This window comes from Heterocephalus glaber, unplaced genomic scaffold, assembly GCF_053883595.1.
Source record: "Heterocephalus glaber isolate CG9 unplaced genomic scaffold, H.glaber_assembly_v1.0 deba00001813, whole genome shotgun sequence".
Classification (NCBI taxonomy): Eukaryota; Metazoa; Chordata; class Mammalia; order Rodentia; family Bathyergidae; genus Heterocephalus; species Heterocephalus glaber.
The window spans coordinates 1,799,688-1,827,480 of record NW_028258484.1 but is presented as its reverse complement, the minus strand read 5'-3'; the positions used below and the strand labels follow the sequence as shown (position 1 = coordinate 1,827,480).

At 46.6% G+C, this 27,793-nt stretch overlaps 1 protein-coding gene across 2 annotated transcripts; it reads left to right on the top strand.

The window, feature by feature from the left end:
* Nucleotides 1–636: 636 nt before the first annotated feature.
* Pld6 (phospholipase D family member 6) lies at nucleotides 637–26,348 on the top strand. 2 transcript variants are annotated; one of them, XM_013067041.3, is made up of 4 exons: nucleotides 637–830; nucleotides 1,104–1,305; nucleotides 23,337–23,622; nucleotides 25,127–26,348. In XM_013067041.3, the coding sequence occupies exons 2-4, from the start codon at nucleotides 1,294–1,296 to the stop codon at nucleotides 25,372–25,374; spliced, it is 546 nt and encodes a 181-aa protein (XP_012922495.1). In that variant the 5' UTR covers nucleotides 637–830; nucleotides 1,104–1,293; the 3' UTR covers nucleotides 25,375–26,348. The 2 variants fall into 2 exon arrangements, with proteins under 2 accessions (XP_012922495.1, XP_004868794.1); XM_004868737.3 differs by lacking the exons at nucleotides 637–830; nucleotides 1,104–1,305 and having other exon boundaries at nucleotides 23,155–23,622.
* Nucleotides 26,349–27,793: the final 1,445 nt, after the last annotated feature.

Below are 27,793 nucleotides of genomic sequence, written 5' to 3'. Positions count from 1 at the left end.
CTTGCCGTAGCCTCCCAGAATGTTGGGATTACAGTCATTCATGGCCTGGCCAGCTTGGGTTTAGTTTTCAATATGATAAATGGAAGTAAGCTATAGTTCTATGTGCAGTGGGGATGTTTGGGTCTCTAAGGGTCTGAGTCCTGCCTTGGAATCTTAAGGGGGTAGACAGCAGAGCCCAGGCTTAGGGTGGACAGGAGAGGGCATGGCTGCAGCCCCCCGTTTTGCGTTCTTTCCTGCTCAGTCTTTGCGTCTTTATTCTTTATTTCCCCCGATTTTATCCTGTATCCTTTAGCCCCCATTTTCTCCCTCTCTGTTCTATCCTTTCTCCAACACCCCCACACCTCTTTCCACTTCACCCTTGTGGGTGGTCGAGGCGGTGAATGGGTCCCCGGGACAAGTGAGTGACGGGGACCCAGGCTCCTCGTGGTCTCCAGGGGTGAGGCGCGGTGGTCCTCCAGCAGCAGAATCCCGTGGGACCCAGGCGGCCCACGGAGAATGAGGTCTGTAGGATCCCAGGTCCCGCTCCAGTCCCCGGACCCCACGGCCCCGCCAGGTCTGCGTGTCCACACCCACAAGTGGCCCTGCTTGCGGTGGAGACCGGAAGCCCGGTGCAGCTCGCCCTTTGAAGCCCTGCAGTTCTGCTTTTCTGTCCACCAACAGTTTTTGCTGTCTTTGGGCCAGGATGGGAGTGAAAGGGACCTCAGCGCTTCCAGGCATTTCCGGGCTGCAGCCCCGCCCCCCCAAGTTTGTGTGATTGTCGCGGAGCACTTTCAGATTCTCCAGCTCAGCAGTGGCACCAACATCTGCGGGAGAAAGGCGCCCCTGTCATTGTGAGTCGAGGTTCCAAGGCAGAGAGCGGAGGGAGGAAGAGCAGTTTATGGGTCTGAGAAGAAAGGCTGCATGGGATGGGGTGGAGGAGAGAGGCTGTGTGCGCGAGGCCTGGGAAGGATGGTGGGGAAGGGGCACAGGCCTAGGTCGAGGGACCCCACAGCAGAGCCCCAGAACTGCAGCCTCCTCGAGGCATCTCCTTGCAGTCACCTCTAACTGCACTGTGACAAGCCCAGCACGGAATTCTTACAGTAACAGAGTGTTTTGGGGAACAGGCTATGGACAATTTGCTGGAGCAGCTCTCCCAGGCTCAGGCGTCCTGGAGACAGCCACCTAGAGAGCCAGGGACCAGGGTTCCACCTCCGCCCGTGACCTTGACTCCAGAAAACAGGCTCTGAGATCACAGAACCAGCTGGAGTCCCCGTTCTCCAGTGGTAAATCATCACGGTCAAAATAACAACTAAAATGCATGGAATGGTAAGAAATTGTCAAAACTTTGTGATGCATGATATTTTGACTCACAGGAAGTGTGAGCTGGGGGACCCAGGAATCACTAGTAAGGAGTTCGCCTTGAAAAAGGCGCTTGAGCTGGGGATTTAGCTCAGTGGTTCCGCCACCTGCTTTGGTGCTGAGTTCGATCTCCGGCACAAAAAAAAAAGAAAAAAAGAAAAAAAGGTACTTGAGACAGATGAATGAATACAGTTCCTGACCCTGGTGGTGTCTGGGCCACAGGGATTGCAGAAAGTGACAGGTTAGGGAGGGGCACACCAGGGGCTGCTTCAGTGGTTCCGAATTCAGTGGCCCACATGTGGCGCCCTGGAGGAAGCTCCAAAGCCCTAGGCTTCCCTGTCTAGTTGGTTTGGGCTGTGAGCTGGTTGCAAGGTAGCTGGAGTGGTGGAGTCTCCAGCTGGTTCTCTCAGCAGCCAGGTTTGAGGATGGCGAATCCATGTGCCAAAGAGTACAAGATGTGTGTTGGGGAGGAGGCAAAGGTTTCAGCACAGGAAGCTTTCAGGTGAAGCAGGAAACTGTGAGAACATCGGACAGACAACTCTTAACATGAAGATAGGAGCAAAAATTGGCTTTAATGCCAGTGGCTCAGCGAGTGCAGCCTGTTAGTCTCAAGAGTCCCAAATAGAAGTTTTTGCTTCTTTATATACCTCTTTTTACATCTATGAAGGTTAATTCCATTGAAGTTTCCCTGGGAATATAGCAAGCAGGGTTTACACAAAACAGAGCAGTGGAAGGGGGAGAAGAGTTCTGGCAGGACTTTCTGAGTCTATTATGCTCCTTTGGTGACAGATTACAGAAGTTGTCATGGCACATTCTACATGTCAGATACATTCTACAAAGAGCATATTACCTAGTTAACCCATAGTTGCCTAAAAACACAGTTAACCCAGTTTTGAGTTAACCAATTCCATACGGAAGGGTGGTCTCCTTTTGTTGTGGCAAAGCAGAAGAGCTCGGTGCTATAACCAAGTGTTACAGCTCAATGTTGCAGCTACCTCAATTTGAAGACTTGAGAATCTGAAGGTCACTCGAAGAGGGAGAAAAACCTTTATTATACTGGTGGGCTCAGAGAGTTCCTACTCCGAACTCTGAGTGCTTCACCAGAAATGAGAGCCTTCTTATATTGGGATCTACAGGGTAGGAGAGCATGCCCACTGAAGCAGAGCTACAGAATATTCCTGAAACACATGCTGTGTGAGCATGCTCATTGCAGCAGAGGAATGGAGTTACAGAACATTCTTACAAGGGGGCAGAGCTAACAACATTCTTGAGAGGTCACAGTGCAAAAACAAAACATTTTGGTACACTGGGCAGGAGCAGCTGCCCAGCAACACAAACTGTTACATTTCTGGAACAAAACAGTCTGTGAAAAAAAACCGAGGAGGGCCAGGGATTTAGCTCAGTGCCACCTGCCTCACAAGTGCAAAGTTCGATCCCTGGTACCAAAAAAAACCCCCCAAAAATATGGAGGCGAGGGCCTTTCTTATTGTATAGTATTGCTCTATCACTTTCTCACAGATAAGTTGTTTTTTTTTTAGCATAATGGATGCAGAGAAGTCTGATGAGAGGCAGGCAGATGGATGGACCATGTCCAGTAGGGAGACTGCTTAACCGTGGCATTGTGTTGAGATGGGTTAAGGTGGCCAGGGGAGTTTGCTTTCACTGCAGCCCAGGAGAGATGGCAATAGGAGTTAGGGGGCAGTGTGTCAGGCGGGGTGGGTGACAGCTGTGGGCTCTGGAGGGAGAGGAGAGGCTTCTTGTGGGCAGCAGAAGGGGCAGCTGTGGGCAGTGTGAGGCCCATGTGCCATGGGGATGGCACAGCGTGCAGGAAGAGTTCTCTGTACTATTCTGGGCTGAAGGTAAATGAAAGCCTCGCAGTGACTGTGGCACTGAAAAGGGGGTTGCAGGTGCTGAGTGAGCCCTGAGAGGCAGGAGAGAGGGTTAATTAGAAGAGACCAAGGATGGTGATGCTGTGAGGAGATCTGAGGATGGCCAGTGGTGGGGGGAAGAGGTGTGCAGTGCCCTCTAGACCTGTGGGACTTGGGCAGATGGGCCGAGCTGCAGGTGTCCTAAGGTTCAATGTAAAGGGAGTGTGGTTTGTGATGGAGTGATATGTGGCCTCCAGGGACTCGTGTGCTGCCCTGGGTGGCTCAGACATGTGCAGGATGTGGTCACAAGAAAAGAGACCTGGTGGCACCCGGGAGACAGCACGAACTGGGACGGTGGGAGGAGATTACAATGGCTGAAAAGCCTCAGAGACTTTGAAGTCTGAGCCACTCAGCTGTGGGGGCGCTTTGAGAGGTGATGAGCTGCTAAGGCCTTGCTGGCAGAGATCTGCTGCACAGGTCTAGCCATCTGACGAGTGGCGACAGGGCAGCAAGGCTGTGGTCTGGAGGCTGTGCTGGGAGAACGACTCATGGCTCTGCTGAGAGGCATGGCGCACACAGGGGCCTGGAGCCTCCTTGGGGAGGCCTCTTCTGGACACGGGTCCCCTTGCTACCCCTTTGCTGGGACCACGTGGCTCTCTTGGAAAGATCTGATTTGTGGGCAGAGCTGCTTGTTCTGCTGACTATCGGCCACGGCGGCACGGGTGGCAACTTCACAAATTTGCTGTGGAGGGTTAGTCCTCCTGGGCGCTGCGCGCCCGCCCAGTCAGAAGGATCCTGCTGCACTGCGTTCTGCTCCTGCACTCTGCTCATCCCTGTGTGTCGCCGCCGGTGAGTGGGTTCTCTGCAGCCCGTTGGCGCGGGAGTGTGAGGGACCGAGTGACTGGCTGGGTAGGGTGCGGGAGGGGACAGCTCCGTGGTCACTGCCTCCGCTCCGCTTTTTCAGGCCCCCTTCCCGGGCCCGATCCTGCACCCCAGTCTCCACGCGGCACCCCGCTCTCCTGCCTGCCTCCCGCTGCTTCTCCTAGTTTCGCTCTTTCTTTTCGGACATCTTTGTCCTTCTGATGCTCTCCGGTCCCAGGATCGCCCCCCAGGCTGCTCCTTTGAACGACACTCAAGGACCCTCCCAGGTCTGAAGCGCAGGAGCACAGGTCCCAGGCCTCAGCCCGGCTTCGGCAGCGCGTTCTCTCGTCTCAGCTCCCTGGGCCTGGGTACCTTTTTAAGTCCCTTTCTCCTGCCGTCAGCTAAGTTAGGGATCGCAGGTCACTGCCCTTCCTGCAGCTGGGGGACCCTGGCTGGCCAGGGCCCTGGGGCCGGTCCACTCTGAAGCTTTGGGCAGGAGCCCCCACCCTCTTTCCTCACGGGTATGATACTTTTAATTCTTTTGGGAAGATACCTAGAAGGGTACTAGCTGGGTCAGATGGAACCTCTAGGTTTAGTTTTTTGAGGAATTTGCATACTGATTTCCATATTGGTTGCACCAGTCTACACTCCCTCCAACAGTGAAGAAGGGTTCCTTTTTCCCCACATCCCCACCAGCATTTATTATTATTGGTTGATTTCTTTATGACAGCCATTCTTTCCCTCGACCACAAATTGTAGGGTCTGAAGCCAGGGAGAGCAACGGGGAAATGAAGAAAAGATGATGAAGAGACCAAGATTATTCTTTTTTTTGGTACCAGGGATCGAACTTGGGTCCTTGAGCTTGCGCAGCAGGCAGCGAAACCACTGAGCTAAATCCCTGGCCTGACCAAGATTATTCTTGATAGCTGGGACCGGGTGGAACCATAGCTTGTCAGGAGCTAATGGCTGCCTGGAGCACCATGCACTCTCTATTTATAGTGGTAGGCAAACAGACAGAGAAGGCAGGGCAAATAGTGTTATGTGGCCTAGGACGCACAACATAGTGTGATTGTTTCAGCATGGGGCATGGCAGGAAGGAAACAGGGAAGGGTAACTGTCTCCTGGGGCTGTGCCATCCAGGGTCTACTACATGAGTTTGACTCTCTATGGATGAGAAAGGGAGTGGGGAGGAGAAAGGGAGCAGGGAAGAGACGAAGGTCCATCTTCAGGCTCAGCCTGTGGCAATAATTTTTTTCTGATCATAGCTAATTGGATTTCTATATGCCTCATTTATCTGCAGGTCAAATTCTTTTTCCATGCTTGGAAAGTTTTCTGCTATTATTTCTGTGAATGGGTTTTTATGTACTTTGTGTTGTCTTCTGATGTTTCATTGATTCCAATCAATCTTAGTTATTCTTTGCATTATCTAGCATATGTTGGATTGATTTTTCATGGTCACTTGCTATTTTTTTTTTGGTACCAGGGATCGAACTTGGGTCCCTGCACCTGTGTAGCAGGTGGCGAAACCACTGAGCTAAATTCCCGGCCCTCTTTTAAGTTTTTATTATTTAAATACACCATACTAGAGCAAATGTCTCTGAAAATATCACAAATAAAAGACTTTTTTCTTCATTCAGCAAATTAGAAGTAGGGAGAAATTTCTACATAGTAGTTGCTAAGAACCTGATTTTTTTTTCTTTTTTCTTTCTTAATCTTTGCTTAATCTTTGGGAGTAGCAATATTAGGACAAAAAACATACATGCACACATACATTATATTTTACAGAGATACAATAAAAGTGTCTGTGACAGAATATCACAGAAGCCACTTCTCTTTCCTTTATCTCATGTTCAGTTTAGAATGAAACACATTTCCATACAACACTTAAATATACAAAGAACAAATAGAATGTTGTTAACTTAAAGCACAGGTACAAACTCTGGCCAGTGCCCTGCTAATTGTTAATGAGGTTAGAAAGCAGATTTGAATGCTTCTTTTAATTAGCTTCATTAATCATTTCTCCCCCCTAAAATCCCTCCCTCCCAAAGATGTCCTCTGGTGGATCTTTTTTCATTTTCTCTCCGGTCTCCCATTAGCCCACGTTCATGGAGTCCTTAATGTTCATATTCAGTCATTTTAGTACACCAATAAACTCGGGAAGGGCAGTCAAGATTAAAAAAGGTGCAATGGCATGGAGCTGGCACTGGTGCTAGCTACAAAGCTGACCTGCCTACTGAAGACACATGGGGTCCACTTGCGGTGAACAAAATCTGAGATGAAGGTGTGCATTCTGCATTACTCTGACCTTTTAGCAGACTTCTGGTCTGGTAGTAGTGGGTTGCTCTGAAGTGAATTAAAATGGCCATTGATGAAAGCTGTAGGTCTATCATGTTCACAGAATAAACTGCCATTTATGTAGTGAAAGGGATCCTCCCGGACCAGGTGATTCCAGCAAGTAGAGCACGTGAAACTCTGAAGATGATATACATTACCTTGCGCCCGCAGGACGAACTGGCTCACAGGAACCCACTGTCTGCAAGCACTGCAAGCACCGCTATTCCCAAATAACATAATGCAGTCGTTTCTGCAAAGGATCCTGAAGCTCTTGGTGTCACAGGATGTGATGCCTGGCAGCAGGGGCACTTGAGGCATCCGCTGTGCCGCTAGCTGTCCCTGGCAGAGAGCAGAAAGCGGTCTGCGATCTTGCCCCTGCAGCCCGCGCACCGCTCCCAGGAGAGGGAGCCGACCGATGTCACCCAGGGGCCGGAGAGCTGCTTCCTGGATTCGGCTTGCTCTGCTTTTCACCGTATCCCAGCACTAAAGCAATCGCATTCGCTGGCTTCAGGGATGGGGCGCTAGGCTGGTGGAGCGGGGTGGGGGTGTGTTGTTTCTCACAGAAGCAGGAAGGGGAGGAGCAGCTAAGGGCTGCTTTTTTACTTTCTATTAATCGCGTGGCTCTGGAGCTGGTTAGGGGCCCACATAAGTGGCGGGCGACGGAAGTGTCAGTCTCAGTCTTCGTCCTGTTCCCCACCTCTGGCTGCGCGCAGGAGCAGCAGCAGGAGCCCTTGGCCCTGCAGCGGCAATGGCCACTGCCAAATTTGACGGAGTGGCTTCACTTGGGATCTGCCCTGGGCCCTGCTCCTCTGCTCCTCCTCAGCCGACCGCCCCCAGCAGCTTTGGAAACAGCCTGGGAGGCGGGGCTTTGGCCTCTGGGGCCGAAGTCTTGCAGCCTGGGCAGCAGCCCTGCTTCGAGGGGGCGGCTCTGGCCTCTGGCCTTTGATTTCTTCCGCCTCAATGCCTTCTGGATTTGACTGGGCTGAGCTGTTGGTTTGGGGTTGCATCCTACTTCCGTGTTTGTTTTTTTTATTTTCTATTTAAAAAATTTGTTTTCTGAGTTTTCTTGAGTTGTCTTGTAAATTATTTTGGTAGGAAGTTTTACTGCTTGTATTGAGACCTTTTTAGGAAATGACTATGCTGGGCATGGTGGCGCATACCTGTAATCACAGCACTCAGGAGGCTGAGGCAGGAGGATTGCCGTGAATTTGAGGTCACCCTGGACTACATAGTTCAAGGCCAGCCTGAATTACTTAGCAAGACCCTGTTTCAAAAAACCCCAAAGAAAACAAGAACAAAAACAACCCCTCCCCCCAACCCACTACTTTTCAGAGATGTCTTCTAGGCATAGCTGGCTTTTGAGTCTGTCCCAAGATCTTTCCTCTTCAATTTTTTTTTTAAACAATGCTCACACTCATGAAAAACCAACAACAAGAAAGCAGGTGAAAAAGAAAGATTTCTCGGTGATTTCAGGACTGGGGTTATCTTCTGGGGTCCACAGTTTTGTGGTAGTGTTCAATTTAGGGTTGTCTCTACTGTCACTGGTAGTCAAAGGAGGCAGACAGAGCTCATATCCATGCTGGATAATCTCACTAAGCCTGCAGTAGGGTTAGGGTGGGGTGCCATTTCTGGTGCTTTCAACTCCACAGAAGTTCAGGCTGATCCTGGCCTCTGGTTGTGGGGTTAAGGCCTGAATTGTTCAGCCTACAATACTCTGGGTCTTTTCTTGACAGCCTGACCTTGGCTTCCTGAACCTGGACTTTCTCCGCAGTTGTCCCTCACCCAGTCACTGTGGGATTTCCACACTGGCAGCCCGGAGATAAAGCCAACCTATTGCTGTTCTGAGTCCTCATTTCAGTTGCCCCATCCCTAGCACGGTGTCTGGCCAAGCACTTTCTAGGGAACACTGCAGTCGCTTGGAGTGGAGTCACTCAGCAGCTGTTGTAGCACACAGCATTCACTGCTCTCTTCCACTGGTGCATTTCTCCCTGGAAGCCTCTGAAGTCACCCACCCTCACCCTCTCTGTAGATTCAATCCTCCTCTCTCACATAGTTAACTGGGAGCTGGGGAAAAGGTGCAGATTGCCTCTTCCTTTTTCTGCACTGTGGTCTCTTTACTTTCTCTGTGGGCTCCAACTTTCCCTCTCACATTCTTCCTGGGTCCTAGGGATCCACTTCTCTCCTTTTCTTCCCCAAGTTGTTATTTTCCAGCGTCTGGATTCCGAATCTTGGAAAGGTTGATTTGTTGTTATTTACCACTCTGCCATTTTCCTGGAAGTTTCTAATTTTTATCTTGAGCTTGTCTTAAATTTTTTTTATTAAGTTTATTGTTACATTTTAGGTATACAATACAGTTGCATTCATCATTGGGATCTTGTACCTTTACATGATGTTTCTTGGTTCTTATTTTTTCCCCATTCCCCTGCCCTCCCTTCAACCCCTCCACCCTTCCCTATTTACAAAGACTTTGTTTCCAATTTTTCCTTTCCTCATATTTTTTCTTTTCTCTTCTTTCCTTTCCCCTACCCCTCCCACTTCCCCTGCTCCTTTAGACCTTTTCTTCCTATTTCAATTATCAATTATACATTTCAGTCCTATTTACACTTTTAGTTTTTCACACCAGTGAAACTATTTGGTATTTACACGTTTGTCCTATTTCACTTAAGAGTATGGCCTCCATGTGCCTACATTTAGCTATAAATCTCTCTAGTTTCTCGTTCTTTATTTGCCTTAAATTTTTTATTTTCTTGTCTCAACCTCCTGAGTACTTGGAATGAGATCCATTTGTCACCTTGCCTGACTGACTCTTCTACTTAGTACTTAGCCCACACCTTCACGTCCCTCTGGGAGACAAATTCCACTCTAAAGTCCTTTGGGGCTATGACCTCCCCCTCCCCACCTTGACCACAAGAAGCCGCACTGAGGTGTCAGTCTCCCTCTGCCTTGCCCTGCCTCACCCTCAGCCCCTCCTGTGCCCTCCCTGCCCTCTGGCAGGCCCTGCCATCCAGCTCTCTTCCCTGTCCCCTGCAGGCCAGCTTCTCCCTTGACTTCCCACCTGTGTCTTAGGGAGCCTGTGCCCTGTCCTGTCCCAGCCTGCATGCCAGCCAGGCTGCATGCCCCCCCTTCATGCCTTCATTCCCACCTCATTTCTCTCTCCTGTGCTATTTGCCTGGCATTGCAAATCTTCCTTATTTTTCTGTCCATGTGCTCTGCAACCTCAGGAAGGGCAGGGCAGCAGGACCCCTGGGGGAGCATTGCTGCGTAGCTATTTCCTCTTCCCCAGGGCCCCACAGTCTCTGCTGTACCTTCACAGTGAAGACCCCCCCCCCGCCCCAAAACCCCACAAAATTAATTTTGGAGCCGGGGATTTAGCTCAGTATTTTCTCTGCTTGCTGCGCAAGTGCAAGGACTCAAGTTCAATTCCTGGTACCAAAAAAAAAAAAAAAAAACAATCACAGTGAAGACCCAAGATGGGTTTGTGCTCCTGAGTGCCTTTGCTGAGTGTCATTTGGAGGATCAACCCATCCTATCTTATGAGAACAACATAGCAAAGCTGGAGCAGCTGCAGGGTGAAGCCGACTTGGGAGCTGAGATATCCAGTACTTGGCAGAGTTAAGAGCCTCATTGTGATCCTAGCCAATATGAAATGCCACAACCTGTGTGGCAGAAGAGTTTACAGAGTGAGAAATGAAGGTGAGAGATTAAGAAACTTAAAGAATAAGACAAAAAAGACAAAGAGGACAGTGAAGTTTACATAGCTGAGGCCAGGTGGAAACTGTTTGTCCTGATGAGACAAAAAGCTTGGCCTGCATCCTCACCACCTTTATTTATGGTGTAGATAAGGAAACTGAAAGGGGATGCCTGATTGGAATAGGGAGAATGACTAGGGTCTGCAGGAGATAATGCTTGAGGTTTCTTTGGCAGATGGGTAGGAAGGAAGATAGTCCTCTCCACCACACCCTCTTGTTGCCTGTTCTCCTCCCGAGGGGCCCTGCCTAGTCCATGGGAGGAAGGGAACAAGAGGCATGTTCCTTGTTCCACGTGGGCCCCGCCTCATGAGTTAGGCCTGGCCATAGTGCACAGTGCTCCCAGCATCAGACCCCTCCAGAGCACAGAGTAGGTGAGTGTGGGTGGAGCCAGGGTGAGGCAAGGCCTTTCCCAGGAGTGCTGGGAGAATGAGCAGGAATTTTTTTCACTGTGTTTGGTTGGGCAGGGGAGAAGAGATGGGGTCTATGGTTTGTTCAGCCGGCATGGGGGACATGGAGGATTCAGGGAGGGCCCCTCAGGGCTGCAGTTTCTGACTTGGGCAGGGAAGGCAGAGGCAAGGAGATGGAGAATGACTGCTGGTTTGGGGTAGGACCCCATTCCGTCCAGGAGACTTGGGGATGTGAGCTGCTAGAGGACAACCACATGAGGGCCTTCTGGGATTGGCACTATGATGGGGAACTCATCCACTCCTCTTACTCAGAGACCTGCAGCTTGACAGTGCCCGAATCCCTGGCTCAGACTGTGCCTGTGGAAGTCAGGTACCGGGACCTGGATGCTACTGGAAGAAGGGCTCACTGGGCCCATGTGTGCGGAGAGGTTTGTGGACAAGTCCGGAGATTTGTGAAATCCTCCATTGGCTTCAAGTTCAGAGAAAGTACTGGCCATCCCTTCCTTGGAGCTTCTCTGGGGGACACCCCCTCTGTGCCTCAGAGAGCAGGCATGTCTGAGTGCATGAACTTTGGAGTCGCCTGTCCTTTTAGACATCCTGGAGGAAGACAGGCAGGTAATTCAGGAAGTTAACAGTCCAGGGCCATAACCAGGAAGCAGCCTGAGCATGGCAGGGCAGAGTGAGACCCTCAGTGCTAGGTTTGCCCCACCTGCTGTCACCTGTCTGAATTGGAGAGGTCCCTCCTGGGCCACAGCCCACCTCAGCATCTCGTACAAGCAGGAACACAAAGCCACCAGCCCGAGCCCATCCTCCTGTTGTCAGATTTAGTGTGAGAACAGACTGGGGTCTGGAGTTAGTAAGGCTTTCAGCCGGAGTCAACAGAAGTAGGAGGACCAGCCCTGTTCCCTGTGCCTCTATGGGGAAGCAGGAGGCATGGACACATGATGCATGGCTCTGCACTCTCTTCTCCAGTGTCCCCAGCTGAGACTGTGACCTGCAGTGAGGCCTCAGAGGGGACTGTCAACCTGACCTGCAGGGCTTCTGGCTTCTATCCCCAGAATAGCCCCGAATATCCTGTGATCTGGCTTCAGGATGGGGAGTCCTTGAGCGTAGACACCCAGCAGTCTAAAGGTTTGGTGCTTAATGGGAATGGAACGTACCAGACCGGGTGGTCACCAGGGTTCCCCAAGGACAGGAGCAGAGGTTCAGCTGCCAGGTGGAACACGGCGGGAAGCACAGCACTCACCATGTGCCCTGTGATGAGTCTGGGTGGCCCTGCAGGGTTCTGACCTGGGTTGGGTCAGGAGCCAGAGGAGGAGGAGGAGCCTGAGGCTCCAGATGCCCTGTGTATAACAAGCCTGCTTCCAGGGAAGGCCTGGGGCTTCCGAAGTTGGAGGCTGTTGTTCTGGGTGCGGCTGTTGTTGTTGCTGCTCTTGCTGGGGTTGTTCTTTGAAAGACCACATCTGCTGCAGAGGGTTCAGGTGAGACATCCCAGCAGGGGTTGGAGGTGGCAGGGCCCATGTGGGATGTGACGTCCCCTCATGACACCTGCTGCACACAGGGCAATGGAGGGGATGATATTTCCAGAAGAGTGGGTAGAAGTCATGGTATTTGTGAGGAACGAGAGCTGCATCTCCAGGCGTGCCCTTAGTCCTGCTCAAGCCAATGCCAGCCAGGGTCTTGAAGGTCCAACTGTGGCCTCTGCTGACCCCGACTGAGGTGGAGGCAGCAGTGGGGGCGGGGATCCTGCTCTGCTCTTGTCCCCACCTCTCTCTCAGACTCCTGGACTGACCAGGTCCTGTTTAGGACTCATTCACTCATGAGAACAGGGTCAGTTCAGTATTGCTACTTCAAGGGAACTGTTTCAAACCAGAGAAAGTGAAGTTATTACTGACAGTGAGCAATTTGGAATCCACAATGATGTTGAAACTCTGGATTGTGGATGACTGAAGAGTCAGACTGTTGCATTTACTTAATCCCCCAAACTTCCCATCTCAATAACCAAGAAAAATGATAGACATCTAGATTTAGGGTAAAGCTTGCACTAGAGGGTTGGGAGGAACATGGTGAGGAGAGGGATCTCCTGCTGTTCTTCATAAAATGTGCAGTAGCCTTGAGAGAGCTTAGGTGAGCAGAGTGAGTTTGAGCGCAGGTGTCCACAGCCAGATCTCTAGGCGGAGCACAGCACACACCATGCAGTGAGGTAGCTGAGATCTGATCTTTGATGTTTTTGAGGAAGATCTCAGCGAACACAGAAAAACGAGTGAGGTGCAGGAAAAATACTGGGGCATTTTCCTCCCTCCAGAAAAGGCCCAGTCTGATTTTAGGGCTTCTGAGCACAGAGAAGTCCTGAGGGAATGAAAAGCCACAGTTTGTGCCAGTGAACACTTACCATGTCCCTTCTCTCCCCAGAGCTCAAGAAGCTACAAAACCCAGGGAGCCAGCAGGTGGCGCCCGGCGACCGTAATGGCCCCGCGCAGCTGGCATTTCTGGTGCCTGCACCTGGGTCCCCTGGAGCCGCCTAGGGAGCATAGGCTCCCCAGCCCAGGGCCCTAGTGGCAGCGCCCTCCCGGCTCTGACCAGCACTTTGTTTCTTGGTGCCTCAGTTTCATCATCTCCACAGTGGGGAGACTGACATTCATTCATTGTCACGGGTGGATGGGGTAAAAGTGTTAATGTCTGTGCCGTTGTCATATAGGTCAGCGTTAGTTTTAGTCACCAGTTTTTGCTTTTTAATTTTATCCATAGTTACTATATTGCACACGTTATATTTTTATTAATTAATGTTATGTTATTATGTTAGTTGGTCTCTTTCCAAGGAGTCTTAATTTTAGTTTTCCTGGACCCTTGCTGTTCCCTCACTCCCTGTCACACATTACTCAAAGTCCACATAATTTTATGGAATAAATTTTATGGTATAAATGTTTACACTGTCTTGAAATATACTTACATGGTCTGTGTTTCGTTTCGTTTGTTTGGGAAGAGACAGTGTGTGGGCCTGGGGAAGAAGGATAGTTCTGTCTCATTGCTCGATATGCAAGAAAAAGCTTCCTTCTCTTCCCCCCAGCTCCTTTTGACCCAAAGAAATCGAGCAAAACAGAGAGGGTTGGGATCAATGGAGGGGCCATCCAGGGTCAATGTTCAGGGCTGACCTCTGGGGCACAGTGAGAGTTTTCCCACCTGGTCCCCTTTTAACTTTTCCTGAAAAATTCATGAATCTTCCTAGAAACTTTGCTCAATTAAACTTCATGTGAATAGATACACCTTATGTGCCACAGCACTGAACACACTGCATGTGTAAACACATAGTGCTCCTGACAAATGCAATGACCCTGGCACCAGGAGCCTGATCCAGGGCTGTGCTCAGCAAATAGGAGCACATGGTTCCCTCTTCGCTGGGGTGGTTTTGAGCACTGTACCAAGGCCAGCGTGGTACTACAGCTTCTCACCAATGGCGCCTACAGCAGGGGCCACTGTGTGATTCTTGTCCTTAGGTTCTGGACTAATTGCCACTCTTCTTACTGCTGTGCACATGAACTGCTTCTTCTTTTTTTTTTTTTGCTTATTTTTTGTTTTTGTTTTTGTTTTTGTTAGTGCATCTTTGCAGTACGTGATCATGACCTTCCTCTTGAGGAGTTGGTCCACGCACATAACTTCTCAATTCTTTTATGCCCACTTCCTCTCCTTTCCCTCCCATCTGCATTTTCCCCTAACTGCCTTCCCTCTCTCTCCATCTCTTTTTTCCCTATTGTCTATTATATTGTATATAGCTTTTCATGTATATTTTGGGTTTCTCATATAAGATAAACTAAGCTATATTTAAGCCTGTGTATCTGGTTTATTTCACCTAAACATAGGGTCTCAAGGTGCATCCATTTTCCTACAAATGACTCAAGTTTATCCTTCTATATGTAGGAGTGGCCTTCCAGTGTGTCTATACACCTCATTTTCTTTATCCAGTCACCTGTTGATGGATATACAGGCTGCTTCCAACACTTAGATATCGTGAATTTTGCTGTGTAAACACGGATGTGGATGTATCACTGTAATACGATGACTTTAACTTTTTGGGAAGATACTTAGAAGGGAAATAGCTGGGTCAAATAGAATTTCTACTTCTAGATTTTTGAGGAATCTCCACACTGATGTCTTTTTTTATTTTTTTGAGACAAGGTCTCACTTTTGTTGTTATTTTTGGTTTTTGTTTTTTTGTGGCAGGGTCTCCCTTTGTAGTTCAGGCTGGCCCTGAACTATGTAGCCCAGCCTGGCCTCAAATTCATGACCCTGCCTCAGCCTCCTGAGTGCTAGGATTATAGATGTGTACTACCATGCCTGATCGTACTGATTTCTATATGGTTGTACTAGTTTACATTCCCACTCAGAATGAAGAAGCCCCCAGCCCCAGCCTCATCAGTATGTTATCTGATTTCTTGATGAAAGTCATTGTTTCTGGAGTAAGATTGAATTTTGTTAATGAGCAGAGATGTTGAACATTTTAAAATGTATTTTCTATTTTAAAAATAAGTTTTATTTTATCCTATTCCGCCCTTACACCCCTGCCCTCCCTATGTACATAAGCTTTGTTTCCATTTCTCCTTCTGTTTTCACCTTTTTCTTGTTCCTTCCTTCCTTTCTCCCTCCCTCTCCCATGTTCCCCTTCCCATTGAGTATTTTCTTCCCATTTCCCATTTCCCAATATCTGTTATACATTTTATTCTGTATTTCCACTTTCGGTTTCTCACACCTGAGAAACAATGTGGTCTTTAAACAGTGTGTCCGATTTATTTCCCTTAAGAGTATGGTCTCAAGGTCCATCCATTTAGCTATAAATGTCTGAAGCTCATCCTTCTTTATGGCAGAGTAGTACTCCATTGTATAAAAAAACCATTATCTTTATCCATTGATATCAGTTGATGGGCATTTTGGCTGTTTCCCAGATTTAGCCATTACAAACTGTGCCATTATAAACATGGATGTGCATATATCATTGTGTTATGATGCTTTTAATTCTTTGGGAAAGATACCCTGCAGGGGAATAGCTGGGTCTAATGGAACCTCTAGTTTTAGTTTTTTGAGGAATCTCCACACTGATTTCCACAGTGGTTACACCAGTCTACACTCCCACCAACAGGGGGAGCTCCACAGCTCCGCCAGCATTTGTTACTGGTTGATTTCTTGATAACAGCCATTCTTTCTGGAGTGAGGTGGAATCTCAGGGTTGTTTTAATTTGCATCTCTTGAATGACCAGTGATGTTGAACATTTTTTTCATATATTTATTTGCCATTTCTACTTCTTTGTCTGAGAAATGTCTATTCATTTCAGATGCCCATTTTTGGATTCGGTCCTTAAATTTGAGGGGTCTGAATTTTTGAGTTCTTTATATATATACATACATATATATGTATATATATGTATATATACACATACATATATATGCATATATATGTATATATATGTATATATACACATACATATATATGTATATATATGTATATATATGTATGTGTATATATACATATATGTGTGTATATATACATATATACACGTATATATGTATACATATATATACGTATATATGTGTACATATGTATACGTATATATACGTATATATGTGTGTGTGTGTGTGTGTGTGTGTATATATATATATTTTTTTTTTTTTGTACCAGGGATTGAACTTGGGTCCTTGTGCTTGCAAGGCAGGCAGTGTAACCATTGAGCCAAATCCCTGGCCCTATCTTGTAGATATTATTCTTTCGTCTGAGGAACAGCTGGCAAAATTTTTTTTCCCCATACTGTGGTTGTCTCTTCACTCTGTTGGTGGTTTGTTTTGCTGTGCAAAATCTTTTTAGTAAGAGGAGATCTCAGTCTTTGATTGTTATATTTCCTGTATGATCAGAGTTTTGTTCATAAAGTCTTTGCCTACATCAATGTCTTCAAGAGTTGTACTTATTTATCTTCCACCAGATTTAGTGTTTCTGTTTTAATCTTTAGATCTTTGATCCATTTTGATTTTAGGTTAGTGCATGGTGAAAGATATGGGTCTAGTTTTAATCTTTGGCATGTAGAAAGTTAGTTTTTCCAGGACCATTTATTAAAGAGGCTATCTTTCTTCCAGTGAAAGTGTTTGGCTCCTTTGTCAAAGATAAGAGAGCTGAGGGTGTTTGGAGTTATTTCTGCATCTTCTAGTCTGTTCTGTTGATCCTCAGGACTGTTTTGTTTTTTCAGTACCATGCTGGTTTTATCACTGTAGCTTTGTAGTATATTTTCTAGTCAGGGATTGTGATGTCTACTGTCTTGCCTTTGTTGCTCAGAATTGCTTTTGCTATTCTAGGTCTCTTCTGGTTCCAAATGAATTTCAGGATTGTTTTCTCTAATTCTGTGAGGTATACTATTGGTATTTTGATAAATCAGTATCACAGTTTTGGAAGTATGACCATTTTCACTATATTGGCTCTTCCTACCCAAGAACAAGGAATATCTTTCCATTTTCTGAAATCCTCTACTATATTCTTTTTCAGAGTACTGTAGTTTTCAATGTAAAGGTCTTTTACTTCCTTCATTAGATTGATTCCTAGGTATTTTATTTTTTTGGATGCTATTGTGAAAGGTGTGGTTTCCCTAATCTCTCTCTCAGTGAGTTTGTTATTTGTGTACAGGAATGCTATTGATTTTTTGAGTGTTGACTTTGTGTCCAGCTACACTACTGAATTTGGTTATTAAATCTAGATAACTTTTGGTGGAATTTTTGGGGTCTTCTATGTAGACTGTCATGTCATCTGCAAATAATGACAACTTAACTTCTTCCTTTCCTATCCTTATTCCCTGTATTTCTTTCTCTTGTCTAATTGCTCTGTTTCCAGAAATACATTAAATATGAATAGTGATAATTGACATCCTTGTATTGTTTCTGGTTTTAGATTGAAAGCTTTCAGTTTTTGACCATTTAGCAGGATGTTGGTTGTTGGTTTGTCATAGATGGCTTTTATCAGGTTGAGATAGACCATCTATTCCAATTTTCGCTAGGTTTTTTTTCTTTTAATCATGAATGGGTGTTGGACTTTGTCAAATGCCTTTTCTGCATCTATTGAGATGATAATGCAGTTTTTGCCCTTGGCTCTGTGAATATGGTATATTACATTTATTGATTTGTGTATGTTGAACCATCCCTGCACCCCTGGGGTGAATCCTACTGGTCAGGGTGTATAATCTTGATGATTTGCTGCATTCTGTTTGCTAGTATCTCACTGGGGATTTTTGTGGAGATTGGCCAACTTTTTTAGTTGGGTCCTTCTTTGGTTTTGTTATAAGGTTAAGGGTTGCTTCCAGGAAAGAGTTTGGGAGTATTGCTTCCCTTTCAATTTCATTAAAGAGTTTGAAGAGTAACAGCATTAGATCTTCTCTAAATTTCTTGTAGTATTCAGCAGTGAATCCATCAGGCCCTGGGCCTTTCTTTGTTGGTAGGTTTTTGTCTTTTTTTTTGTACCAGGGATCGAACTCCAGACCTTGTGCTTGGGAGGCAGGCATCAGAACCAATGAGCTAAATCCCTGGCTGTTGGTAGGTTTTTAATTACATCTTCAATTTCATTGACTGATATTGGTTTATTTAGAAATTTTATATCTTCTTGATTCAGCTTTGGTAATTTGTGTATATCTCGGAATCTATACATTTCTTCTGTGTTTTCCATCTTATTAGAATACAGGTTCTCAAAGTACGAATTGATGATCTTCTGGATGTCTGCAGGATCTGTTGTGATTTCATCCTTTTCCTTCCTAACTGCATGGATTTGAGTCTTTTCTTCCCTTTTTTTGATAAGGTTGGCTAAAGGTTTGTCAGTTTTAGTTAATCTTTCAAAGAACCAACTCTTCGATTTGTTGATTCTTTGTATTGTATTCCTTGTCTCAATTGCATTCATTTCTGCCTCCTGCACCCTTCATATTCCTGCCAGGCCCTAGTCCTTCAGCAGGCACTGGCTTCTCTTTTAGAGGTATTCAAAAGCAGGCTCTGGCCTAGGTATTCTCATGGTCTCTGACAAGGTATTCGCTTCAGAGTCTTCTCAAAGGATAGAGGCAGGTCATACATGTAGGTCACAGTGCACATGCTTACACATATTTATACGTAAGTCCCCGTGGAATCTCCAAGGGGTACACAGATCACTCCTGTCTTTCCTGTGTCTCCCTGACGTCTTGTCCTGAAAAGAGAGCTCGGGCTCTCAGGACCTACAGGAGTGCACTGCAGGTGGCCACCCCAGCCTGGAGATACTGAGCATTTCCTCTGGTCTCCAACTTCCAGGTTCACAGGTCTGTCAGTGTCTTCCTCCCCTTCCAGGTTCTGCCCCCACACAGGCCTCATCATGACCTTCAGCTGGTCCCAAGAAGGTGCTTGATGAGAAGCTGTCATTTCCAGTGAGATCAGAGAAACCCCATTTAGCTGGACAAATCCTTGAGTAGGAATCAGGAACAAAGAAACAGAAGAAATCATGACTGGGCTCTCCTGCTTTTCCTTCTCTATGAAGAGCAAGTCTGGGAACCTGGAAGGAAGCTCCCCACCTCCATCCCAGGCTCCTAGGGCAAAGAAGGTGAGCCGGCCCCAGCACCCGGAAGGAAGCTCCCCCACTGCCATCCCAGGCTGCTAGGGCAGAGAAGCTCAGCTGGTCCCAGAACTAGGAAGGAAGCTCCCCACCTCCATCCCAGGCTCCTAGGGCAGAGAAGCTCAGCCAGTCCCCATGCTCGGAAGGTAGCTCCCAGCCTCCATCCCAGGCTCCCAGGGCAGAGAAGCTCAGCTGGTCCCAGCACCTGGAAGGAAGCTCCCCCACTGCCATCCAAGGCTCCTAGGGCAGAGAAACTGAGCCAGTCCCAGCACCCGGAAGGAAGCTCCCCTGCTGCCATCCCAAGCTCCTAGGGCAGAGAAGGTGAGCCGAGTGGGTTCCAGAAGCACTCCCCCCACTGCCCCCGTCAAAATGAGAAAACACATAAACAAGCCTCAAAAACAGACTTCCAGATCACCTACAGCAACCCCAAAGGGAAACGAGATGGAACAATCTGATATTCAACCACCTGGACTCTCTGAACTGGCAACAAAAGAGGATCTGGGAAAAATGAAATCAGAAATAATTACTCAGATAACAGCAAAGATTTTGCTCATGGTGCAAGACATGATTAATAAATCTAGAGAGGACACATAAAAAAATAGAGGATCTGAGGAACATGATGGAATCCCAACATAAGAAACAAATGGAACCCATAAAACAGACACAAACAGATTTCCAAGAGATTAAAAATTCCACTGAAAGTCTGCACAGCAGAATGAACCAATGTGAGGATAGAATTTCACATATAGAAGATAAGATTGCAGTTAGTGAGGAGGAAAAGAAAAATTTCTTTAAAATTGTAAGGGAACACGAGAAATCAATCCAGCAGCTGCTAGACGATGCAAAGAAGAATAACCTAAGACTGATTGGAGTCAATGAAGAAAGAGGAGAGAGTGCAGATGACATAAAAAAAACTGTTCACAGAAGTGATGGCAGAAAACTTCCCAAGCAGGGGAAAAGAACTTGACATACAGATAAGTGAGGCACATAGGACTCCAGCTAGCCTTAATCAAAAAAAATCTACACATAGGCATATAACAGTTAGGATTCCAGAAATCCAACTGAAGAACAAAATTCTACAAGCAGTGAGAGAAAAGAAACAAATCACATACAAAGGAAAGCCCAGCAGAATTACAGCAGACTTCTCAATGCAAATCCTTAAGGCAAGAAGAGCTTGGAGTGATGTATTTCAAGCCCTAAAGGAAAACAGCCTCCAACCCAGATTGATGTACCCTGCAAAACTATCTTTCAAAATTGATGGAGAAATAAGATACTTTCATGACAAAGAGCACCTCAGGAACTTCATGAATACCAAACTGGCACTCCGAAAAATTTTAGACAATACCCTAGGAAAAGACAATGAGGATCACAACCCCAGGAAAGCCAGCAGAATGAATCCATTGGGCATGACAAATTAAACACAAAGGGGGAGAATCCAACGAAAAGAAAAAGTCATGATAAGGCTTTTTAAAACTTTCAACTTCATCTCCCTAATGAGTGTATAATTCAATCTTATTATAGTACTGATTAGTATTTTTCTGATTCTAGAGTTGCACACCATTCCTTGTGCTATACTGGCTATTTATCATCTTCTTATGTCTACTTTTTAATTGGGTTGTCTATTAATGAGCTCTAAGAATTCTTTCTATATTCTGATCATAGGTTATATGCATTGTAAATATGGTCTGTTTAAAGACTACTTTTCATTTTAATGATGTCATTTAAAGTTCTAAATTTTGATGGAATCTCATTTATCAATTTTTTCTTTTATACATCATGTTTTTTGTATCCTAGGTAGTTCTTGCCTACCCTGAATTCATAAATATTTTCCCTTATAATTTCTTCTTAAAGTTTTATACTTTTAGGCTTTCTTATTTCGGTTCATAGATCCCTTCAAGTTATTTTCATGTATGAAAAAAAGGGTTGAGGTTAATTTTTTATATACAGATACCAAGTGTTCTAGTGCCGTTTGCTGAAAACACTATCTCTTCCTTGGCTCTTGAATTGAGTTTATATTCTATAAAATGCTAATGTTAAATAATCTTTCAAAACTCAGTGGACCATATATGTGTGGTTCTATTTCTAGATTCTCTGTTTTATTCCAATGATCTATATGTCTTTCCTTACACCAACACTGCCTTGATTACTGTAGTTTTAGAAGAAGTCTTAAAATTAGGTACTAAACGTCTTCCAACACTGTTTGTTTTTTTAACTTTTCTAGGTCCTTTGTACTTCTACATAACTTTTAAATTTCAAATTTCCAATTCTTCATTTATAGCAAATATACATAGACCTGAATTTTTATATATACCTTGTGTTTTCTAATCCTGTTAAATTCAAGTACAAGTTCTAGGGGCTCCTAGAGATTTCTTAGTATTTTCTCTGTAGATGATCATTTCATCTACATAGAAAGATTTTGCTTCTGCTGTGCCAATCCTATCCTAGTTGTGTCATTTTATTGCCAGACTATTTTGGTGGGGACTAGGTTTCAAAGTTTAATGGACAGATAAAGAGTAAGCATATTTGCCCTTGTTCCCCACCTTAAGGAGAAAGCATTGTATCTTCTCCATTTATATAAGGTGTTCTTGCTGCAAGTATGGAGTACATGTCTTTAATCTGTTGAGAAGTTTCTGTTCAACTTCTAGGCTCCTGATAGCTTTTACCATCAACAGCTGTAGAATTTAGTCCAATACTCTTTCTCCAACTAGTGACAGGATCATATGGCTGTTTCCTTTCCTCTGTTTAAATGATGACTTTTGGGGGTGGATCTTCCAATGCTGAACCAACACTGCCATCCCTATAACAAAACCACTTTCTATATCCTGCCAGATCTGACTTCCAATAGTTTGTTTTGTTAAACAAATTTCTATCTATGTTCATACTTTTTTCTTCTATTATCTTTATCCAGTTTTAGGATTAGCACAATGTTGAGTTCCTAAAATGAGGGGAGAAGTGTTCCTTTTTTCTGCTTTGTTTGATATAATTTATCAGTTAAAATGTTTATGAGCCTGCTGTTGTCATATAGGTAGGTTTTCAAGCTAGGAATATACTTTTTTTAATAGGTGCTATTCAAATTTTATATTTCCTCCAGAGTTAGTTTCATTAATTTGTCTTCCAAGTTACTTCTTAGAAGTTGTCAAATTTATTTCAAAACAGATTTTTGAAATATGCTTTCTATATCCTTTTAAATTCTGTAAAATCTGTGGTAATGTCTTCTAGATTTTAATATTGTAATTTTAAAAATGTATAGCTGATATTGTGTAACAGGAAGAAAACGTCTAAAAGAGCAGGGGAATTGGGAGGGGTAGGGGAAGGGAAAAAAGGGAAAGGAAAAAATATAAGAGGAAAAAAAATGGAAACAAGGTCTTTGCAAATGGGGAAGGGTGGAGGGGGGTGAAGGGAGGGCAAGGGAAGGGGAAAAAAATAAGAACCAAGATATTCATGTAAAGGTACAAGATCCTAATGATGAATGTAACTGTATTTTATACCTAAAATGTACCAATAAAGTTAATGGGGGGGGGGGGAGAGCAAATCGGAAACTTTCAAGCCACCTGGGACATTACGTGGGAGTGGGAGTCCAGCTGAGCGCCCAGAACCTCCTCCCACCTTAGCCAGTTACTCTCTCCGCCCTAAACACCACACAAGTGCGCCCTGAGACACCTGGAGAAGCTCCGCGTTCCTAGAACGGGGAAAACCGGATGCACTGGGAGACGCAGGTTGGCCTGGGTGGATGACTAGAGTGACGTCAGAGCTAGGCGCTGCCCTGGAGGTGAGGCGGGGGCGAGGCCTGTTGCCAGGCGCCTGGAAGGGGCGGGACACTGTACCAGGTCCACTGGCTGAGGTACAGCAGACAGCTGGGGGCGTAGCCAGGCACAAGGCGTGGCCAGGCAGGCACGTGACGGGGTGGGCGTGGCCAGGCATGTGGCCCTGCCAAGCCAGGCACGTGGTGGGACTTGACCAGTACTCTGCTGGCTGCGCAGGCGCAGTGCCTTGCAGGGAGGATTTTTTTTTTTTTTTTTTTTTTTTTTTTTAACGTGGTGGAACCATGAGGCGGTTGAGCTGGCGGGTAGTGGCCTCCGTGGTCACGGGCCTTGCACTGACCCTGGAGGCGCTGCCCTGGCTCCTGAGCCGGCTACAGGTCAGGCGGCAGCGGCGGCCACGGCGTGATGTGCTATTCTTCCCCTCGCAGGTGACCTGCACAGAGGCTCTGCTTCAGCCCCCGGGCGCGGCACCAGCTGGGCCCAGTGTGGATTGCCTGTGCAGCCTCCCGCACTCTGAGAGCTCCCTGAGCCGCCTGCTGCGAGCCCTACTGGCCGCCCGAGTCAGCCTGGAGCTCTGCCTCTTTGCCTTCTCCAACCCGCAGCTGGGGCGAGCCGTGCGGCTGCTGCACCAGCGCGGGGTGCGTGTGCGCGTCGTCACCGACTGCGACTACATGGCGCTCAACGGCTCACAGATAGGCCTGCTGCGCAAGGCAGGTGAGTGGGCTGCAGATGGCGTGGGTTCCTTCTCCAGTCAGCAAATGCATTCTGTCTTGTGTGCCAGGGTGAAGTCTGTGTGTTGGAGACACAGTAGTGACCCTGGTCAAGTCGCCGTGGGGAAGCCCACTGAGTCATGAATATTCGAGGAACCAAGAAGAATTTGGAAGACTTGGGTATAGAGGTAATGGATGGCCAGGACCGCTGCCCAGAGGCCATGACCTTAACAACCTAGTGAGGCTCTGGAAGGATGAAAGGACAAATGCCCTCAGTCACAGATGAATATCACAAAGGAATAGTAAGAGGCCTTCTGTGGCTCAAGGTGGGAAGTAGTGATCGTAGTGGACAGGCGGGAGCCCAGCGTCCTGAGGCTGGAGTGACCTACGAAGCCTGAGGGGCAGGAAGTGGGTGGCAGAGGATGGAGCCAGGCCAAGTAGGAGCTGGCCGAGATTGAGGCCCTCCAAGAGGGTCAGAGTTCAGATCTGTTTTGAAGGTAGAACTGACAGGATTTGCTGGTAGATTAGTCTCAGGGTTCAAGGAAAAGTGTTGTTGGATAGAATCTTCAGTGATAAGGAAGTCACTACTTTCCAAGACAGGGCTGGAAAGGATGACATGGGCTGTACAGTTGAATTTGAATTTCACAGGAAGGAGTAATGTGTAGTATGTGACACAAATACTCTCTCCATGGGACATACAGACCTTCCAAAGTTGCTCTTTGTCCATCTCAGTTTAACTTCCATATTCTGTGTTTTTGTTTCATAAAATCTGTTGGTAAATTCTCTTAGGTCCCTCCCTCCCTTTCTTTCCTTCTGTCTTTCTGTACCAGGAATCAAACTCAGGACCTTGCCCTTGGCAGGATGGCACGGTGCCACTGAGCTACATCCCCAGCCCTCTTAGGTCCGTTTCTAATGGTCTCTGCCGTATGTGGGCAGAGGATGCTGGCACCAGGTGGCATCCTGAAGACTGGGTCTCTACCTCTGGGAGTGATGTTTGGGGCGGAAGTGGGCACTGTGGTAGAAGGCAAGAGAGCTCTTCTGCTTCCTTTTCAGAATACCAGAGCCACCGTTGGATGTTTTGGTCGAAGTGAGTAGCCAGGTGTTAACTTCCACCTAAGCCTGTCTGTCCTAAGCTTGTCCCTTCTGACAGAGGAAGGATGGGCATGGAAAATTGAGAGTGGCTCTGCTAGGCATGCCTGGCCTAGAGTGTGCCCTGAAGTACCATCCTGGTTGGTTTAGACCTCAGACCTGGTGTGGGGCTGGCTTGGGTTGGGCTGATGCCTGGGATGAAGTGACTGGTGTCCAGGGTGGTGTTGCCTATGGTCTCTTCTGTACATCCATCAGGACACCTGCTCCTCCTTGGCTGGCTGGCCTTGTGGCATATGCCATCCTGGATGACCCTGAGGCAGCTGGTTGTCCTGCTGACCAGAAACAGCAGCATCAGAACTCCTGAGAATGGGTGGATGCCATGCATGGCAGGCTAGTGAAAATCTGCCTTGGCCCCGCAGGTATTCAGGTGCGGCATGACCAGGACCTGGGCTACATGCACCACAAGTTTGCCATTGTGGACAAGAAAGTGCTCATTACTGGTTCCCTCAATTGGACCACACAGGCCATCCAGAACAACAGAGAGAATGTGCTTATCATGGAGGATGCGGAGTATGTGCGGTTGTTTCTGGAGGAGTTTGAGCGCATCTGGGAAGAGTTCAACCCTACAAAGTACAGTTTCTTCCCGAAGAAGAAGCAAGGCTACTGAAGCTGCCCTTCTTTGCCTTCAGAGACTTAGGAGCACGGCCTCTGGAGAAACCAGCCACCCTCAGAAAAGGCTCCTGGAGACTGCATGCTTCCCCTAGGGGCCCCTGAGCTGTGGAGAGGCCACAGTGCTATAAAGTCCTTCAGCTGGGTTGTGATGGTGCATACCTGTAATCCCAGCTACTTGAAAGGCTAAAGTAGGGGCCTCGAAAGTTTGAGGCCAGCCTGGGCAAATCAGCAAGACTGTCTCAAAAAAGGCAGAGAGTATAGCTGAATGTAGAGTACACCTAGCATGCGTGAGCCACTGGCTTCTATCTCCAGCATGGCAAAAAAAAAAAAAAAATGTAGAAGTGACCTCACTTTTAACACCTGGACGTAGTAGACTCCTTCTTGGCTCATGTAATGGATGGTTAGTTCCCTGATCACATGAGGAGCACATTCAAAGTTAGGCAAGTCCCTTCAGCAGTGGCATCCTTCACAGGTATTTAGGGGAACAGGCATCTTGGATGTATTTGTGAAATGTTTAAAGGTTTGTTTTTTATTTTTTATTTATTTTTTTTGGTACTGGGGATCAAACTCGGGACCTTGCGCTTGCGAGGCAGGCAGCAGAGCCACTGAGCTAAATCCCTGGCCCTTGTTTGTTTTTTATAATGTGCATCCTATATGCCAGTTACTTTTGAAGCTAGTCTTGCTGTTGTGTTAACTGTTCAACGTCTTTCTGAGAAAATGGGAGTATTTCCCCTTCCAGTGTTATCTGTGACTTAGTGTTGACTTGAAGTTGATTTTTAAAAAAAGTTAATGGGAGCTGTTAAAGTATAATATGCCAGAGGTGGTTACATGGTATTCTCTCCCAAGTCTGAATTCCCAATGTGTATTCTGGAAGGAGAATGGAGTGGTTACCACAGTGTAGTGTGACATAGCTGTGGGACCCTAGGGTTCTGGCATATTTGAATAAATATTTTCATTGTGGAGTGTGAATTCTGTGTGTCTTTGCCTTTGTCTGGCGCAAACAGTGGCTGCTCTTTATTAAAACTTTTCTGGTGGGTGTATACCACTATTTAGACACTGATGGTCAAGGTAGGAGCTGCTCAAAAAAGGTTACTTGGGGTCTTGCTGAGTTGCTGTCAAAATTATTACCTCAAGGGGCTGGGGATTTAGCTCAGTGGTTCTGCCACCTTCCTCGAAAGTGCAAGGTCCCAAGTTCGGTCCCCGGTACCAAAAAAAAAAAAAAAGTGCTTTCAAAATATCCCAGCTTCTTTTGGTAATAGTTCTAGACCTATAAAGCAGAAGGACAATCCCTAGCCATTTCCACTTTCCCACCTGCCTGATTTGTGGTGTGTATGCATGTGGAGAGACCCTGGGGCTTCACCCTTTACCCCCTTTTCTCCCAGAGACCAAGCTGGTGTTCAAATAGCAGCTCATGGCCATCAGGAATTGGATGCATAATAAAGTAACCCAGCTGAACTATCTATAGGATATTGGAAGACCTGTGAAATTATTTTATTTCATATATTTTTACTTACTACAGTAATTACTAATTTTTATCATTTTAGTAGCAGAAGGAAGTTGAACCTCACACAACTTTCAGGCACTAACTTTCTGAAAAGAAATTGTGGTAAGGTTAAACATCCCCTGAGGAAACAGAGTATTAAAATCACCCTCAGAAGTGGAAGCTGTTTTCTTTACCTAGAGGTGTTTTTCAGCTGTGGCATAGATGACCACAAGCCTCTGAACAGTGAGAGGACTTTAGGGGCAAGCTGTCCAGACTGGCAGGCATGAGCGTACCATGGAGACCCTAAGGCAAATTTAGGTGCTTTTTCTTCAGCTGAGAGCCCTCATACAGTAACAGTTGTTTGGAGCTCTAATCCAGTGACAGGCAGTCAGGCTGAGGGGTCCACTGGAGCTGCAGATTGGGCTTCTGCTTCAGTGTATCTGAGGCAGGTGATGCAATACTCAGGAAGTGTGTGTGTGTGTGTGTGTGTGTGTGTGTGTCCTGAGCCTTTCTCTGCCTTCAAGATTCTGTTATTTCCCTCTAGGCAAACTTTAAAAGTAGTAAATTCCCCAAGTAGGCTCAATGATCCCTTCATGGAGTCTAGGAGATTTCCCTTGCAACTGTGTCCCTAGCCTCATCAGTGTAGTGGTTAAAGCTGTGATCCATTTTGAGTTAATTTTTGTGTATGATTTGTGGCAGGGTGTCCAATTTCTGTTTTTGCATGTTGATATCTACTTCTCCGAGCACCATTTGTTGAAAAGACAATTCTTTCCCCCATGAATGGTATTTACACCCTTGTTGAAAATCAGAAGGCCCATTTCTAGACTGTCAGTTCTGTGTCTTTTTTTTTTGGTACCAGGGATTGAACTCGGGTCCTTGCGCTTGTGAGGCAGGCAGCGGAACCACTGAGCTAAATCCCCGGCTCTGTGTC

What these genes read in the sequence shown, in the direction of transcription:
- Pld6 (XM_004868737.3), top strand. Translation starts at nt 23,193, where the DNA reads ATGAGGCGGTTGAGCTGGCGGGTAGTGGCCTCCGTGGTCACGGGCCTT. An exon ending in AGGCCTGCTGCGCAAGGCAG is followed by an intron (nt 23,623 to 25,126) that starts GTGAGTGGGCTG and finishes TTGGCCCCGCAG; the next exon opens with GTATTCAGGTGCGGCATGAC.